Source organism: Amborella trichopoda, chromosome 6, assembly GCF_054954075.1.
Source record: "Amborella trichopoda isolate Santa Cruz 75 chromosome 6, AtrichopodaSantaCruz75HAP2 v2.0, whole genome shotgun sequence".
In the NCBI taxonomy this organism is placed as follows: domain Eukaryota; kingdom Viridiplantae; phylum Streptophyta; class Magnoliopsida; order Amborellales; family Amborellaceae; genus Amborella; species Amborella trichopoda.
Window position 1 is genome coordinate 44834850 of NC_142341.1, and position 19319 is coordinate 44854168.

Genomic DNA, 19319 nt, shown 5'->3' on the forward strand with positions numbered 1-19319 from the left:
AAATATCTCCCTTCGCAAATCTCTTTTGAAACCCATGGAGAGAATAACACCCTCTTTTCATCTCCCTCTGTGAAACATTTTTTTCCTTTCTCTCTCTAAAAATATCTCCCTTCGCAAATCTCTTTTGAAACCCATGGAGAGAATAACACCCTCTTTTCATCTCCCTCTGTGAAACATTTTTTTCCTTTCTCTCTCTAAAAATATCTCCCTTCGCAAATCTCTTTTGAAACCCATGGAGAGAATAACACCCTCTTTTCATCTCTCTAAAATTATCTCTATTTACAAACCCCTTTTGAAACAACTACCATCTCCTTTTGCAAAACCCTCTTTTTGTTTCTCTCTGAAACCACTCTCCCTTCACAAATTCATTTGAGAAAGAGAGAAACGTGGTCTATCTTCTCTCACTGATGCCATCCACATCTATCTCTCTCTCACGAAACCATTTATGGGGTCTCCGTTTTTACAATCGAAAAAAACCCAAATTGAGGAAATTCTAAGTACAAAGCCTTGTTTTTATAATATGAGAAAGTAACCATATTCAAAAACCACATTTTAAAAGATGCAAGAGCTCTCCATTAAAGGCTGAGAAGCCAAAAGAATGCAAAACCATTGTTTCATCTCTTTGAGGGCACGTTTGTTTTTCTGGAAGATATCTTTTCGAAAATTAAATGTTTTAAAATCTTTTGCAGAGTTGAATGTTTTTTTTTAAAAGGTTTAAATAAGTTATAGGTATTGTGTTTGATAACTTGCTGAAATGCTAAGAAAGTTCTAAGTACTATGTTTGAAAACATATAGATAATAACTATATAAATATAAATATAACATATATAACATAACGTATTTTATATATTTTATTAATGTATATTTGTATTATATAATATATAATATAATATTTATTATATTATAATATAGGGTTATTATAGGGTACTTACACAATGGAGTAATTTATCAATGTACCCAATAATTTTGGACACTTTTATACCCTTATTTTGTACCTGTAGCATTTTTTAATAAGAGTATTTTTTATCATTAGAAGGATGTGATATCATCTACATAGGGTATGACATCACCAACATAGAGCACACGAGTGACATTTAATGCACGTGATGTCACACCCCATATAGATGACATCATACCTTCTTAATGATAAAAAATACTCTTACTAAAAAAATGCTTCATGTACAAAACAATAGTATATATGTGTCTAAATTTTGTTGAGTACAATAATAAGTTACTTCAATGTGTAAACACCCAAACATACCCCTATAATATAATATATTTATATATTATATAATATTATAATATATTATATATAATATATAATATTATATAATATTATTTATTTTAATATTATTATTTATTATATTACATATTTAATATAATAAATATATATAATATATAACATAATAATATAAATACGGAAAAGTTTACATAGAGCCGAGGCTCTACGCAATCAAATTAGTGCCTACCGCAAAAATTTCAATAGAAGAGGTTGTTTTGATGCCAAATATCCTCAAATTGATCATCTCAACATCAAGTTGCGTGGAGAAAAAACAGATTTCAAGTTTTAGAAATAGTATATTTTATAATACTGTTTTTTATCGTCAATTTTTAAGATTTTCAATTTTTCATAGATCTATCCATCTGCACTATTTTTTGAAGCTTGAAACTTTATAAATAAAGATGAAAATATATTTTAAGGCTATCACAAAGGTTTCTAGTATTGAAACCACATTTCCCGATACTATTTGAAGGTAGGTTCTAATTTGATTGTTTAGAGCTTAGGCTTTATATGAACCGCACCCATATAAATATTATATAGAATATAATAAATATGGGTGCAGTTGGCATACGGATGCATCCGTAGCTGTAGAGGTAAGGTGCACCTTCAAATTTTTCCGTGGTATATAATTTTGATGTAAAATGTTCTCACTCAAAAGCTATTTTTATATCCAATTAGAAAATTTTAAATTTAAAACATCGTTAAAATCAAGTAGATCTATAAACATATGAAAATCTTGAAAATAGACGGTGTAGATAATATGTTGTAATTGTGATCAACAAAAAATACATTAGTTCTTACCCCTTAGGAATATATTCTTTCACTTTTTAACAACTGAATGGGAATGTTGAAATATTAGTTTCCTAGCTTTAGATGAAAAGTGTGAAACAAACACATAACTTTTTAAAAATCCGAAAGAATACTTTCAGAAAGACAAACTCGTCCTTAGCCACCAAAATCATAAAAAGGAAAATTCTCCTTGACAAGGTCTACATCCTTTTTATTGGTTCTTCTAAAACTCTTGCTTTGAAAATTTTAGAGAGAGATGGGTGGTTCTGCCACCAAACTCTTGCTTGGAAAATTTGAGAGGGACAGAGTAGAAGGGTTGGTTCCTCCAAAGAACTCTCGCTAGGAAAGTTTAGAGAGAGGGAGTGACGGGCAAATACAAATTAGGGAGGGGAAGATTGGGATGTGAAAATCGATGAAAATGGATAGTCGCAATGAGAGAGAAGAAAGAGCAGCAGGTTTTACGGGAGATTCAAGGAAAGGGCAAACTGGGAAAAACAATTAACCAAAGAAAACCATTATCGGGCTCTCTAAGTCAATGGCCTATTGGATTTTATATTTGCATAATCTGATGGTTTAGAAATTAGATACACACCAAACACCGTGCATCTATAAATCACATGATCATTCCTCCCCCCCCCCCAAACAAATATAAAAATTTGGGATGGATGAAGAGCCACCTAAATAGAACATTCAACAAAATGGAGTGAGGAGAGTTAAAATATAGGGAAAGCATCTCCATGTTTCTTATTTTTAATGTTTCATTTCACAATAGACTCAAGATCTTAAAAGATATCTTTGGACATAAAAATTGTAAATTTTATTTCTTCTAAACCCCAGAACTAATTTAAACATATTTTTTATAGGCCAAATAAATCTAAAAAGACATACCTTTTCTAAAAGTCATCATCTCAAACTTCGCTCTCCCCTCGCACCCTTTTTCTCTCTCTTCATCTTGCCCATCTCTTTCCTCACTCTCTCTCTCTCTCTTCACATTTCCCATCTCTCCCCCCTCACTTTCTCTCCTGCCTAATACACAGTATACAGAGAGATAGAGAACAACAGATAGAGAGAGAAACAAGAGAGCACATAAAGTTTTAGTATAAAATTAGAGAAAATTTCAGTGTCTGACGTGAAGAATTTGATCCCCTTACATTTAGTCTTCCGAGCCTTTCAGAGGTTCAGGACTAAGAGTTCAATCGGGGATATTTCCGAGCTTCGACTACTCTCCTTTTGAATTCAAGATGATGAGAATCAGGGCAAAGACCCCTGGACCCATGACCATGAATGAGAGCTCGACTGGCAATGGCTCTGAAAAAATGGATTGGGAGCTTAGACCAGAAGGAATGCTTGTTCAGAAGAGGTGCCTAGGTTCTAATCAGGTTTCTTCTGCTCCAACTCCCACCATTAGGGTTAGAGCAAAATATGGAGCTTTGATACATGAGATCCACATTAGTTCTCAAGCCGCGTTTGGGGAGTTGAAGAAATTTCTTGCACTCGAGACAAAACTCCACACTCAAGACCAAAAGCTTCTCTTTAAAGACAAGGAGAGGGATTCTAATGCTTATTTGGACATGGCCGGAGTGAAGGGCAAGTCAAATATTGTGTTGATCAAAGATCCCACAAGTCAAGAGAGAAGGTATATAGAGATGAGGAAGAATGAAAAGATGGAGAGAGCTTCAAAATCCATTGCAAAGATCAATTTAGAGGTGGACAAGCTTGCGGCCTAGATTGCTTCTCTTGAATCTATTAACTCTAGAGGTGGAAAAGTAGCTGAGAATGAGGTTTTGGGTTTGATTGAACTATTGATGAATCAGCTTCTCAAACTTGATGGCGTTGTGGCTAATGGAGATGTCAAATTGCAGAGAAGAATACAGATATATAGAGATATTTACTCAAAAAAGCATTGGCTTCGAGCTTTTTGGCCATGATAGGAAGCAAATCTTCATACTCCATTGATTGATTTTGGCCATTTTTTGTTGAGAGAAAAAGGATTGGGTTGGATTTCACAAAGGGGAGAGGTTACCAAGAGGAGAGAGAGGTGTTTGAAAAAACACGAGAGCAAAGAGAGTGTGAGACATAGGAAGAGAGAGAATGAGATAAATTTGTGGTATATAAGTGAAGAGAGAGAAAGAATTGTGTTTAGAAAGAGCATGCCTTTCTTGTTGATATTTATCTTGAATTCTTGAATCCCAAATTTTAACGGATTGGTTTCCTCTAATTTAGGTTTCCTATTTATTTGGGTAGAACCTCTATTATTTAGGATCTAAGTTTATGGATACGTCTTATTTGAATTAGGATAAAGCCTTAAGTCCACATGGATAGGGATAAAGTTCCTTGATAAAGTTAGGAAAGTTGAGATTGGTTTGATTGGTACTTGTCTTTGAGGCTTTATTCTCTCTATATAAAGATGTTTTTCTAGAAAGAGAAAGCATGTGTAGAAAAGTAGGCCATACATAGGTGCACTTTTGGATTTGTCCTCTCTTGTAGAGAGTGAATGTGCATAGAGAAAAATAGAAGGAAATTTTTGGGGGTTTTGCAGAGAGAGAAAATTGTAGAGAATAAGGTTTTGTGGGAGATTGAGCATTCGGTTCTCAAGTAAGTAGCCTTGTATATTTCTTTCTTTGATTTAGTAAAAAACATTGATCGTCTTCGCCCGTGGATGAAGTCACAATTGTGACGAACCACGTAAATTCTGGTGTTTTTTTTCTGTTATTTATTTCCTACTTTATTTTTGTAGCTTGTTTTTTGTCGATTCTTTTTCTCGTACTTTATTTGCCAAAACTCAACACATCGAGTTTAAGGCTTCCGCGCACAACAAGTGGTATCAGACCTCGGTTTGGGGTTGTCGATATGGAGGTAAAAGTTTTGAATGCAAAATTTGAGGTAGAGAAATTTAATGGCAAAAATAATTCTGGAATTTGGCAAATCAATGTTTGGGATTTGCTAGTGCAACAAGGTTTACATAAAGCTTTGAAAGGAAAGTCGAAGAAACCAGAATCCATGTCTGATGAGGACTGAGAAGACTTAGATCTGAGGGCTATGAGCACTATTCGATTGTGTTTATCGAATGAAACGCTATTTAATATCGTCAATGAAGATTCAGCATCAAGTCTTTGGTCGAAGCTTGAGAGTTTGCATTGGACGAAGTCCCTCACAAATCGATTTTTTTTTTAAGAAAAAATTGTACACCCTGCAGATGAATGAAGGTACAAATATCCATGAACACCTGAATTATTTTAATAAAATTATTTGTGAATTATTGAATATTGGTGTTAAGATGGATGATGAGGATAAGGCCATAATTTTGTTATCCTCACCCATTTGTATGAGCATCTAGTCACAACATTGCTCTATAAAAAAGATACCATAGAGAAGGAGGATGCGAATTCAACTCTTCTCTCTAATGATTTGAGGAAGAGACAGGATAATGCTCAGCCATATGCATATGGTTTAATGGGTAGAGCGAGATCTGTTGAGAGAAGTGGAAAGAGACATGAAAAGCAAGGGTGGTCTAGATCTAAATCTAGATCAAGAAAAAATAATATTTATTGTTATTACTGCAAGAAAAAAGGGCATGTTAAGAATGATTGTTGGACACTCAAAGAGAAATATAGACGAGCTTCTGAAGCAACCAATATAGTTTATGGAAACTCGATAAGTGGAACAGATAATGTGTTGTTGGTGTCGACAAATTGTGACGACTCTAAAGACTCATGGGTTCTTGATTCAGGATATTCCTATCATATGCGCCCTCATTGGGACCGGTTCACCACATATAAGAGCATTGATGGTGGATCAATTTTGATGGGGAATGATGCAGCTTGCAAAACCATTGGTGTTGGGACAATTGCTATTAAGATGTATGATGGAGTTGTCAGAAGATTGACTGATGTTAGACACGTTTCAGATTTGAAGAAAAATCTTACATCTCTAGGTACCTTAGACTCCAATGGATGCAAATTTGTTGGAGAAGGCGGAGTTCTAAAGATTTTTAAGGGTGTTCTGATTGTGATGAAAGGCAAGAAGATTAGACCGAATTTATTTGTGCTACTTGGGAATACTATTACAAATAGAGTAGATATTTTTGTATCTGATTGTGATGATTTTGACTTGACTCAGTTGTGACATATGCGATTGGGCCACATGGGTGAGAGAGCTTTGGCGGAACTTAGCAAATGCCAATTGATCAATGGCGTGAAGAAGTACAAGTTGGACTTCTATGAGCACTGTGTTTATGGTAAGTAGTGTAGGGTGCATTTTCGCACTTCAAAACATACTACAAAAGGTATTCTTGACTTATTCATTCAAATGTTTGGGGCCCTGCATTGGTTGTCTCAAAAGGCGGATCTCTATACTTTGTTTCCTTCATAGATGATTTCTCAAAGAAGGTGTGGATTTAAACATTGAAGAAAAAGGCAGATGTATTTAACATACTCAAGCACTGGAAATCTATGATTGAAAGACAGACTGTACAGAATGTCAAGTGCTTGAGGACTGATAATAGTGGAGAGCACACTTCAGTGGAGTTTGTGAATTTTTGCAAGAGCGAATGAATTGTTCGTCACTTCACCACTCCGCAGACGCCGCAGTATAATGGAGTTGTTGAGCACATGAACAAAACACTTTTAGAGAAGACCTACAGTATGTTGAGTAATGCTGATTTGTCAAAGGACTTTTGGGCTGAGGCGGCCAATACGGCATGTTACCTCGTCAACAGGTCATCATCTACATCAATTGATTACAAAACACCAGAAGATGTATGGTTCAATAAATCTGTCACTGATTCTCATTTAAGAATTTTTTGTTGTCCTGCTTATGTTTATGTGAATGATGATAAGTTAAGTCCAAGGTCAAAGAAGTGTATTTTCCTTGGTTATGCGAATGGGGTTAAGGGCTATAAAATATAGTGCCCAGATCCTAAGTTGCCAAAGTTTATTGTCAGTTGTGATCTTAAATTCGATGAGTCTATCATATTAAACACATTCAGAAGGGTACAGAAAAGGAAAATTGCAGTAGTAGTGACGCAGTTGAAGTGGAGTTGACAACTCCAATAAATACTCCAAATTATGTGTCAAAATTCCCTGCAAGAGAATGGAGGAAGATGTTGACCATGAGGAGGTCGTTGAATCTACTCCCCTTGAGGAAGAGCCTCAATTTGGAAAGGGAAAGAGAGTAAAAAAGCTAGTTGTACGGTAAGGTTTTGAGGACATGGTCGCTTATGCATTAGTTTCCACAAGCCAAGAGCCATCCACTTTTAAGGAAGCTACATAGGATAATGACAGTAGCAGGTGGACTGAAGCCATGGATGAATAAATGGAATCTTTTCAGAAGAATCGTACTTGGAATCTCGTGAAGTTGCCTAAAGGCAAGAGTAAATGGGTTTATAAGAAGAAAGATGGGTCACTTGAGACTGGTGGTGATCGATTTAAGGCATGTTTGGTTGTAAAAGGCTATGCGCAGATAGAAGGTGTTGATTATAATGAGATTTTTTTCTCTTGTTGTGAAACACATTTTTATTCAGGTTTTACTAGCCATGGTTATATTGTTTGATTTGGAGTTAAAGCAGCTTAATGTCAAGACTGTATTCCTTTATGGAGAGTTAGAAGAACAGATTTATATGACTCAGCCATAAGGGTTTGTTGTTAAAAGAAAGGAGGTCCATGTCTACAAGTTGAAGAAGTCGATGTACAGTCTAAAGCAATCTCCTGGACAATGGTACAAACGTTTTGATACATTCATGATTGGACACAGGTATGTCATAAGTAAGTATGACAATTGTGTCTATTTTAATAGATTTACTAATGATTCGTTCATCTATTTATTGCTTTATGTGGATGATATGCTTATTGCTACAAATAATTCTTTAGAAACTAATAAATTAAAGACTCAGCTTGCAAGAGAATTTGAAATGAAATATTTTGGTTCAGCAAAGAAAATTTGGGGTATGGAGATTCGTAGAGATTGAAAGTTGGGTAAATTATGTCTATCTCAGAAGGAGTACATTGAGAAGGTCCTCACTAAATTCGAGATGAAAAATTCAAAGCTCGTGGGTACTCCTCTTGCTACACATTTCAGATTGTCGGCAGCATTATTTCCAAGTTCAAATGCCAAAAAGGCATACATGTCACGTGTTCCTTATATGAGTGCAGTTGGAAGTCTTATGTATGCAATAGTTTGCACTCGTCCAGATATTTATCATACCATTAGTGTTGTTAGCAAATATATGGCTAATCCAAGAAATGAGCATTGGTATGCGGTAAAATAGATTCTACATAACCAAAAGGGTACATCAGATGTGGGTCTGATGTGTGATAGAGATAGCAAGTTTGGTGATAAGGTTGTTGGTTATGTTGATGCTGACTTTGCAGGTGATTTAGACTGTAGGAGATCTACTACAGGCTATGTGTTTACACTTGCAGGAGCTGTAATCAGTTGGAGGTCGATGCTACAAATTGTTGTTGCCTTGTCTACGACTGAAGCATAATACATGACTGTTACTGAGGCAGTAAAAGAAGTCATTTGGCTTAAAGGGCTTGTGACGATTTGGGCTTACGACAGGATGGGACTGTCATTTATTGTGACAGTCAAAGTGCAATACATTTGGCAAAGAACCAAGTATATCATGTAAGAACGAAGCATATTGATGTCAGATATCATTTCATTCATGAGATCATAGCTGAAGGTGATATCTTGTTACTGAATATTGATACCAAGAATAATGTTGCAGATATGTTGACAAAGTCGGTTCCATTGCAAAAGTTCAAGGTATGCTTGAACTTGACTAATGTGTTGCCCAAGTAAACGCATATGAGGACGCGTGTGGAGAAGACGGTCGATGAGAATTTTTTTTTAAATTCAAGCTAAGATAGAGATTTGTTGATATTTATCTTGAATTCTTGAATCCCTAATTTTAAAGGATTGGTTTCCTCTAATTTAGGTTTCTTATTTATTTGTGTAGAGCCTATTATTTAGGATCAAAGTTTATGGATAAGTCTTACTTGGATTAAGATAAAGCCCTAGGTCCACATGGATAGGGATAAAGTTCCTTGTTAATAAAGTTAGGAAAGTTGAGATTGGTTGGATGGTACTTGTCTTTGGGGCTTTATTCTTTCTATATAAATATGTTTTTCTAGAGAGAGAAAGCATGTGTGGAAAAGTAGGCCATACATAAGTGCATTTTTGGATTTGTCCTCTCTTGTAGAGAGAGAAAGTGTATAAAGAAAAACAGAATGAAACCTTTGGGGTTTTGCAGAAAGAGAAAATTGTAGAGAAGAAGGCTTTATGGGAGATTGAGTCTCTGGTTCTCAAGTAAGTTGCCTTGTAATTTTTTTATTTGATTTAGTGAAAACTATCGACCGTCTTTGCCTGTGAATGTAATCACAATTATGATGAACCAAGTAAATCTTGGTTTGTTTTTTCTGTTATTTATGTTCTGTTTTATTTTTATTGCTTGTTTTTTGTCGATTCTTTTTATCGTACTTTATTTGCCAAAAATCAACCCATTTGGTTTAGAGCTTCCGCGCACAAGATTTCTCACATTTGTTTAGGTTAAAAAATAGGTTTAAAGTGGTCAGGGGTTAAAAAATATCTTTTGAAACATTGAGTTTATCAAAAAATAAAACCTAAAAATATAAAATATTAAAATATTTTCCCAAAAATATATATAAAGAGAGCATAGCCGATCCCTAAGGCTATCTTGGAAAAAGATGATTGAGTAAAATGTCGCTCTCCTTTGAGCGTTGGAAGACAAAAATTCCTTCTGAATGTGCATAAGAACTAGCATTTAAAGACTCTCATAGAAGGGAAACTTTTCATAACTTCATTAAATAGGATAAACTATTTGGAGACTGCCAGCCATCATATCAGACCGGAAGGATGGAAAAACGTTTTAGTAATAGAAACCAAGACACAACAAAGTTCATAGCTGGTTGTCTCATCTCTCTTGATAACCCCATGTCCTTAATGCGATGGCCGATTTATGAAACTGGTTCCATTTGTAGTGGCTAGCGCTTCGTATGCAAATTCCCATTGAAAACATATTGTGAAACGCGCGGTCTCTTGTTTGAATCTTATATTAAGGATTCGCACGAGAATAGTTGATTGGTCGGTGACTGGAAAGCATATATTGTGTATAAGTTAATATGGAAAGTATATATTGTAATTAGTATATGTGGGAAGGGTAAGTAGAATATCTTATATTTTATGGTAAATCTGAGTATAATATAGATATCTGTGATGTATTTCTATTATTTTATAGTAAGTCTAGGTGTAATATAGATGTCTATAATGTATTTCTATTATTGTCTTTTGAGATGTCTATGATGTATTTCTGTTATTGTCCTTTGTATATTGATTAATGGATATTGAGTCTCTTAACAGAAACCTGTGACTCTTATTATGGTATCAGAGCCCGATTTATCTTCATCATTCCTGTAAAATTGAGTCAGGTAATATGTTATTACTCGATCTTGTCTGACCTGAGCCCTATAATCTTTGAGTGGAGGACGGCCCTACGTACAGGCAACAGCAGCCAAGGGGTTCGAGTGCTGATTCAGAAGGGACAAAACCCATCGTTCCTACTGCAGTCCGCTGATTGTTTCCCTTGCAGCGTTCTTCCTGTGCATCCGTGACATTGTTTACATTGCGGCATTCTAAGTGTCTTGAAAATCTGATTGGTCTTCTCTCCCAAAGGTTTGCATCTATGATTTGTCTCCTCCTCTCCATTAAAACTCGCACAAGCTCTCTCTGCAACGCTGCACCAAATAAAACCCACGTTGTTGTAAGCCTTCCATACCTGCTGTTACCCCCCAATGCCCAACATTTTACTGCTGCTGCTGCCTCTATGCCCAACGTGATGCCCAAACTACTTTGTTGCTGCCTCTCTTAATGCCCCCTGTAGACCGTCATTCTCAACCTCAAAGTCCATCAAACTATCATGGTTTCGCAGTTGCACTCAATATCATAGAATAATTTAAAGCAATCACAAGATTGATGCGTCTCTTGAGATGTTTCCACTATCGGGACCCATTTATTGATGTTGTTGTTAATACTACATTCGGAAGGATTCTGAGGCACTTTGTGACCTCCATAGAATTCTATGCTATGGAGCTCTCCTCTAATGCCAAACCCTTATTGAGCCGCATCTGAAATCCGCCTCTAAATTCACTTTTGAAAAATGACCTCTGATGATCGAGTTTTCTATTACTTGATCCTGTATATTCCAGAGGCCTACTAGTCTGCTATTGCTTGAGCCTACTCTTATATAACCATCTGTTCTCGAGGCCGTTTGGTTTTTAGGCATGTTAATTCGTTGATCCTCCACTGCTTGAGTCTGCCCTATTTTGTTGTTCCTTTATGCTTGTTGATCAAGCAATTTGAGTATGACAATGACTGCTTCTACTAGTCATGTTGTGCACCTGAAGATCCAACTGCTAGTTTCTGCAATTTAATGTTCAAACTGCAGCTGCTCTCTCTCGTAACATCCAGAGTTTGAGGCTCTAAAATAGTTCAATTCCTCTTAGTTCTTCGAATTGCTTTCACTTTTATTGAAGATATCTTCTTCTTAAGCAGTTTTTATACGATGTTTTTGGGCTAAAAAATAAGAGTCGAATGCTTGATTCAACCTTCTCTAATTAACTCATCTCAAAAGATGAAGATTATCGCTTTGATTTTGCTTAACTTCTCGACGGTATTCTAAACAATAAACTCAGGTTCAAACTTCAAAGTATAGTGAGATACTGTAGACATAGAGTGACGATTTTTTTGTGATGCTTTGGTGGTGCTTTAATGGGAATGAATGGTGATTTGATGAGCTAATACATGGAATTTGTGGTAGATAAGCTATTGGGTACTTCGGCATGTGATAAATCTATGGAGTTCAATGCTATTTGATTATATGAAGCTATTCTGCAAAGAAAGAATAGTCCTTTGAGAAGAACGTCAGGAAATATAAGAAAGCATCAATGTTGTTAATGGCGATGGGAAGAACCTTGTGTTTAGATCAAATGACGATTTTAAAGATGATCGTTTCATATAAAAAGAGTTTTGTATGTTACATAAGGTGATAGGAAATATAACCATCTAATAAAAATCCTATTGTAAGTGGGTCTAAGATTGGGAAATGAAATAGAAGTCCAAATAAATCAGCAGTATTGGTTATATCTCTTAGGTTTAAGTATATATATTTGACATCTAATAGGATTCTTAACCTTGTATCTATGGAATGATGGTGAAAGACTTAGAGCGAGTGTTGCGCAAGAGCAAAAAGCCCTCTTCAACAATAGCAACTATGTTCAGTGAAGCAAAGCACTTTCAAACAAAGCCAGCAAACTACAGCTTTTTGTGCCCTATTTGGGGTCACCATATGGAAAAGTTGGCTTCCTCTAAAGAGAAAGAGGGGTCTTTTGCACAAAACGGGAAGACTTCCACATAAAAGGGTGAGCTTCCTAAAGAGGGAAACACTATGACGTTGCTACTTACAGAGTGAGAGGCTGGTTCCTTGTAGAGAAGTAGTTTTCATAGAGATTTTGGATAGCATCCCCTTTTGGTGAAAATGTTATCTTCTTCGACAATGGTTCATCTGTGAAATAGAGATGGGAGATGTGGGATTTGGTATAAAATGGTTGATCGACTGCACTTTGTTGAGGGTCGGAGAGGTATCTCTGTGTACCAAAACTTTCACTTTGCCATGCTTGTAGAAGTACCCCCTTTAGGATGAACCACACAAATCATTGTGCTATTGTGACATATGTTTTTGTGCTTTATTTTTATGCATCTATGATGGTTTGTATTCGCCTATTTTATTTCTAACTAGATAAGTACACGATTTTGGTGGGATTCCAATATTAAGTACTCATGTTTTCGCATATCAGTGGGTTGTTGAATCCTAACAATTAGTATTAGAATGTATGGTCTATTACAAGGCTTGCGTTGTGCATTTAGTCGAACAAAACACGGTGAAATACGTGAGCTTTTTGTTTGAGGTGGAGAAATATAATAAATAAGCATAATCTTTACTGCAAGAATGACAAAAGGATTTATTTTGCAAAAACGAAGAAATCATAAAGCTATCTCATGGATGGTGGCATGATGAGTATGATTTCACTATCAAATGTAGAAATTTCAGACCAGCGATTAGCAAAATTACCACAAGCAAAATTATCACCCAATAAAAATCTTAGCATAAGTAAGGTTAAGATTATGTAATGAAAATTAGAGTCCAACAATATCTCTTTGTTTTTTAGATATATGTGATAGCTAAGGGAAGTTTCCTATATAGTATAGGATTCCTTACCTTATCTATATAAAATGAATGGGAAAGACTATTTGTGGTGTCTTTGGAGTCACCATGTGGAAAATGTGGGTTTAGAGAGAGAACATGGGTCTCTTGCATAGAGAGGCAATTCCTCTACATAGAGAGAAATGAGCTTTCTAGAGACAAACTTTGCAATGATAACTCCTGCAGAGTGAGAGACCGTTTATTATAGACAAGTGGCCCCCATAAATATTTCATGTGTTATCTATCCACTTCTAGTGATAGAAAGTCTTATTTAATCTCAAGGTTATCTTTATGGACAATACTTTAGTTGTTGAATAGAGATGGGAGATTGGTGAATAATGTCAATCGGGAGATTGGCCTAAAAGGGTTACTATATTGAGTTGTGTTTAGGGTCAAGGAGGTCAAACATTGTTCCAAAATGCCTCATGTAACTATCAACAATAAATTAGATTTTAGTTTGCTATGCCATGTATGTGGTCTCTTTAGGATGAAAAATATAAATCATTATGTTATTATGGTATGTGTGTTTTTATGCTTGATTTCTTATACCCGTATTATGGTTTTTACTTGTCTATTTTGTTTCCAACTAGCTAAGCACATGATCCGCTGGAATCATGATACTATGATTCTTTTTAGTAACGTTCATTTATAAAAAGGAAAAAGAGAATAAGATTTTAGTAAGGGAAAAGTTTATATAAGGTTGCAACCTTAAAATGTAGAATCACATATGCATCTCAAAAATCTATTGGAAATGTTGTTTTAATGTTCAAAAGCCCTCTAATCAATCATCTCGACATCTAGATCTATTATTATAGGAAAAAAAAAAAAAAATTAAATATCGGAAATAGTGTATCTTGGAGCATATTATCTAGACTGTCCATTTTCAGGATTTTCATATATTTATAGATCTACTTGATTTTAACTATTTTTGAAATTTAAAATTTTCTAATTAGGTATGAAAATAGATTATAAGATAATACTAAGAATTTTTTTGCAACAAAATTACATGTTATAATAAAATTTTAAGATGCTCTTTAATTGGATTGTTTAAGTCAATCTTATAGAAACCGCACCCTTTAGTAATGTTTATATATAAAAAGAAAAAAGAGATATAGGCTTTAGGATCGAATTGGGCTTTCTACTTTAGATGGGTTACCCGCTATCACCAAGTACTCCAAACAACGGACTTGAATCCTAGGGGTCTGCAATTCTATGGAAATAAAACAAATTGAAAATTAAAAGATACAAAATTGAATGAAAAAGTGACATAAATGGGAAAGACATGGTTCCTGACATCATCGATTCCATTAATAACAGTGCTCAAGTCATTGATAAAGCTCCGTGATTCCTTCCTGAGACATTACCTTTTCATACATTCCAAAGAAGCAACTGTGATTGTACAATCATTATGCCCATAGAAAACATAGGATGAATGATCCAAGCCTACATTTGCTCCCCACGCCAACATGCAATGGAGCACTGTTTCAAAAATCGGCTGAGTCAGCTTCGATTTTGGCCAAGTTAATCGGGTTTGGGAAATGGCCGAGCCCAAGTAGTCCCGAGTCCCACTCTGGGATTTTAAAAAAATAAAAAATATAAAAAATCTTCAAAAAATAAGAAATCTATATGTACCATTTTGTTTATGTTTTATATCATTTTGGCGAAAATTAAATAAGTATTTTGGCCATGAATACTTATTTTACATTTTCACGTATTTTTTAAAAAATTTAAAAATACCTCTTGACACAAATTGATTTTTCAAAATGTATTGTTTTACTCCTTTTTTAACTTATTTAGATGTGTTTTATCTAAGGAAAATGTTTATGTAGAGTTGAGGCTCTAAACAATCAAATTAGAAGCCTCCTCAAAAATTTCACTAGAAGAGGTTGTTTTGATGTCCAAATATCCTCTAAATGATCATCTTGACATCAAGATGTACGGACATGAGAAAAAATGGATTTCAAATTTTTCAAATAATGCATCTTGTAACACATTTTTGGACCGTCAATTTTCAAGATTTTGAAGTTTTCATATATCTGCTCAGTCTATACTATTTTTTAAGCTTTAAATTTTATAATGAAATATGAAAATATATTTTAAAGCTACCACAAAGATCTCCAGTAGCGAAACTACATTTTTCGACAACATTTGAAGGTGCGCTTTACTTTGATTGTTCGGAGCCTCAGCTTTATACAAACAGCACCCTTTATTTAAATTTACTTTAGATATATTTTTCCCATTGTCATAATTTTTTTAGCATTTTTTGCTGTTATAGTACTCAGCCCTATTTGGGCAAAGTAAGTCAGATTCTGGGTACTCGATTAAAACATGGGCTTAGTACTCAGCCCGAGTCGTGGTTTCGAACACTGCATATGTAACACCGGCTATCTAATTTGAAAAGCGCTTCTAAATTCAGAAAATAACAATTTGGCCCATTTGAGGATCCCCTTGTAACATATGTAACATCTAGTGAGTGCCCAAATGTTCACTAATCAAGGAAAAGTGGACATAGTTTGCAAATAAGGTACATTTAATAGAGTAGTATGCAAATAAGGTAACTATCTTCATCATAGAGAATGGAAAAGGGAAGCTATAGCTACCTCCACTTTTAGAGAGATGGAGACAAAAAGGTTGTAAAGGAATGTATGCGGTGGAGAGAGGCTAACACGCCTCCACGTATTATATTCAACACCAAATTAGTCAATCAATAAAAAGCCACTCTAGAATTTATTCACTCCTTCCTCCTTCTGGGGTCCATTAAAAAACAGCCACCACATTCACAAAATTCCGATCTTCAGAATTGATGATTTAGGAGAGTATTTAAAAATAAAAAATTTAAAATTAAAATAAAAGTTATGAGAAATTATAGATATTCCTCAAAATAAATATTTTATCCTTTAATACTTTTAATATCATACTCTTAACCCGTTATTTTTTTCTTTTTTACTACAAGATAAAAGTAAATCTTTTAAATACTAAACTACCTTTCCCCTCTCTCTCGTTTTTTCTTTTTTCTCTATTTTTTTTTTCTCTCTCTACCCGCTCTTTGCTTGCTCTGCACCCACTCTCAATTCTCTTTCAAGAGAAAGGACGGAGAGAAAGAGAAAAAAAAAGAGAAAGAGTAGGTTAATTTTTAAAAAGATTTTTTTTTTAACTTGATAAAAACAAGAAAAAATATTAACTGGATTGAGAGTGTAATACTAAAAATATTGATTGTAGAACGTCCGCAAAGTTAATTTTGGAGATATTCTCTAGAAGTTATGACGTCGTGATGTAAAGATGGCTAAGAAAACGTCATTTAAGTTTTAAAAATAACAATTTCAAAAGTAGGGGTTTTAGGAAGGGGGCTGGCCGGGAAGTGGTTCTGGTCAATTCCTGGTAGGGATCGATTATTCTCGAGCTAGCTGGATCACCGGATTTTAAAGCAACGATGACGATGCTTCGAAATAAAGAAGAATTAAGATGGTTGGAATGGCGGTTGAGTTAAAGATTGAAGCAATCTAATTATTAATGGGCGCTGGCTGGAATCATACGTCACTCCATCCATTGTTTTAAGAAGAGGTCAAACCTTGGACAATAGGAGAGAGAGAGAGAGAGATTTACACAGAGAGAGGGGAGAGAGAAACTTGCACACAGGCCATTACTTTTGAGCCATCAGAGAGAAAGAGAGCGCTCATGAGCTAACATTCAAGAAAACAGAGAGCTTGTGAAATAACAGAGAGAAAGAGAGAGATTTGAACACAGATCACAGATTTTGAACCACCCATCACTAAACTAAACAGTATTTTAGTGACAAAGGTTTGATTTATCTCAAGCACGCTTCTCAAACATCGTTAGGAAACCTCTCTCTATCTCCATGAAAGTCAATAGAAACATAAGCAGCAACAAATTGTACAAACAACCCCTAATTCTTATGGTCCCTTTACCTCTCTCACTTCTTTTGTGCGCGCTTCGCAGCCCACTTCTCCCTAATGAAGAAGCCAAAGAGAGAGAACACCGAAAAGGCGGAGAAGCAAGCAGCTGCGATGTCGAGAGAAGCATGTCTACCGGTAATGCCTTGAATTTCAAAGAGATTAGTGGTCTTGTTCTTGTTGGTGGTTTGGCCATAGGCCAATTTATTGTCTTGAGAATCCGAGGCATAAGCTCTAATGAAATAAGTAGCAGTAGGAATATCTCTCTCTATGAGCCAAGAGACGGTGACTGTTGAGTTGTTGGGGTTGTAAGGTTGAGCTGCTATCTTGAATTGGCATGTCTTATCTTTCTTCATATCATCCACTGTCTTCCTCCATGCCCTGTCCTTTTGGCTCAAAGGTGCATAGCACAGCTTAATCGTTATCCTCTTATATTGTTGGTCTGTTCCATGAGGCAGAGACTGGTTCAAGGACCATGTCACAGTTATGTGATCCTCACCCACATTTAAAACTGCGAAAAGAATTAAGAAAATTTGGATTAGGAACTGCCATATGTTCAGAGAGAAAAAGCCGAATTAAGAATGAGGTTGAAATCAACCCCCAAATTAGAGGTCATTTGGGAGAAAGAAAATAAGAATTTGGGGAGAGAGAGAGAGGTTTCTCACCATTCCCAGCTTTGGGAGATGCTTGAACCACAAGAGTGGGGTTGAGTGTTGAGAAGAGGACCTCTCCTGCTGCATAACCAGTGAAGAAGAGGAGAAAAGGGAAGCATATCACATTCTTTGTTACCATTGAGAAAAGACCAAGTGCTTTAATCCCAAAAATGAAGAGAAGAAAATAAACCTAGAATTTGCAGATGTGTTTGATGATTGTGTAGGAGATAAAATATGTGATTTTATAGATGTTGAGACATCGAGACACATGCAAATGCAGAAAGTCAAACCCAACGCTTGTTTAGGAGCCATCAGGCCATTGGAAACGCCAAAAGGCCCACAACTTGTGCCCTTTATGTCTCAATAGATTACAATGTGAAAATTGAGCAAAAGAGGGGTCAAATTAAATTAATTTGAGGCCATGGCCCTTGACTCACTTGAAGAGCCATCTACGAGGCAACAACTGGACTTAGTGAAATAAATATCAAAGTCAGTACACAACTACATAGGGGATCACAATGTGATCCATATGGTGACATTAGGGGTAATGACCATGAGGTTATCACCCTCCATTCAATGGGTTGGAGGATGATGATGGAGTGGGTTCCACTAAATATCTCGGTAATTTGGGGTCTCCACCCTCCCCTTCCACCCTTCACTTAGGGCTACCAACAGGCCGGGCCAGCCTTGGGCCTAGTCCCCATAGAGCTGGCCCAAGTTTGACCTGGCCCTAGTCCCCATAGAGCTCGCCCAAGCCTGACCTAGCCTAACCTGGGCAAAAAGGCCTTGACCTTGGCCCGACCCTAGCCTAGTAAGTCCAGGTCAAATAAAATCAAAAAAATGGAAGGAAACAAAAAAAGTTCCCGGCTAGGCTAATAGGGCGAGCAACGGGCCGGGTCAGCCTTAGCCCAAGCGCAACCCAATCCTACCCTCAGCCCTGGTCCTATCTTTGGGACACATTTTTTGTGGCCCATGCCCTATTTTTTAGGGTCGGGCATACCAGGCCGGCGCCCTGGCTCATTGCCACCCCTAATGATAATGTCGTTACCATGACCACATCGATTATGTTATATTGGACAAGGTTTTAATGAATTAGCCAACATACTTATTCGAAAGGCTCAGTCTCCTTCAAATATCCATCTTAGAGATGATTTTCGACTTGAGATTTTACTAGTACACAATCTCGACCGCCAGGACTATGAATTTCTAAAGAAAAATATATTTTAGCACTAAACTAGACTATTAATCTTCAGTTTTTAATCATTTATTTAAATTACTTGCATATCATCAGCTGTACCATTTTTTGAACTGCCATATCAGGGGTCCATAGGGGAAATGCATTTGGAGTAACTTGGGATCCTAAATCTATCGCTAAATTAAATCTGTGAAAGAGGAGAAAATTTGAA

General features: G+C 35.9%; 1 protein-coding gene and 1 pseudogene across 1 annotated transcript; one reads left to right on the forward strand and one right to left on the reverse strand.

Moving 5' to 3' along the window:
* Positions 1-3312: 3312 nt before the first annotated feature.
* LOC18442743 (BAG family molecular chaperone regulator 1 pseudogene) lies at positions 3313-3999 on the forward strand (annotated as a pseudogene).
* Positions 4000-17099: 13100 nt separating this feature from the next.
* LOC110007970 (high-affinity nitrate transporter-activating protein 2.1) lies at positions 17100-18233 on the reverse strand. Its single transcript, XM_020672568.2, has 2 exons — positions 17926-18233; positions 17100-17771 (listed from the first exon to the last, which is right to left on the reverse strand). Exons 1-2 carry the CDS (start codon positions 18050-18052, stop codon positions 17281-17283), a joined length of 618 nt encoding a protein of 205 aa, XP_020528227.1. The 5' UTR covers positions 18053-18233; the 3' UTR covers positions 17100-17280.
* Between the last annotated feature and the right edge of the window lie 1086 nt (positions 18234-19319).

What these genes read in the sequence shown, in the direction of transcription:
- LOC110007970 (XM_020672568.2), bottom strand. Translation starts at nt 18,052, where the DNA reads ATGGTAACAAAGAATGTGATATGCTTCCCTTTTCTCCTCTTCTTCACT. An exon ending in ATCTCCCAAAGCTGGGAATG is followed by an intron (nt 17,772 to 17,925) that starts GTGAGAAACCTC and finishes TTCTTTTCGCAG; the next exon opens with TTTTAAATGTGGGTGAGGAT.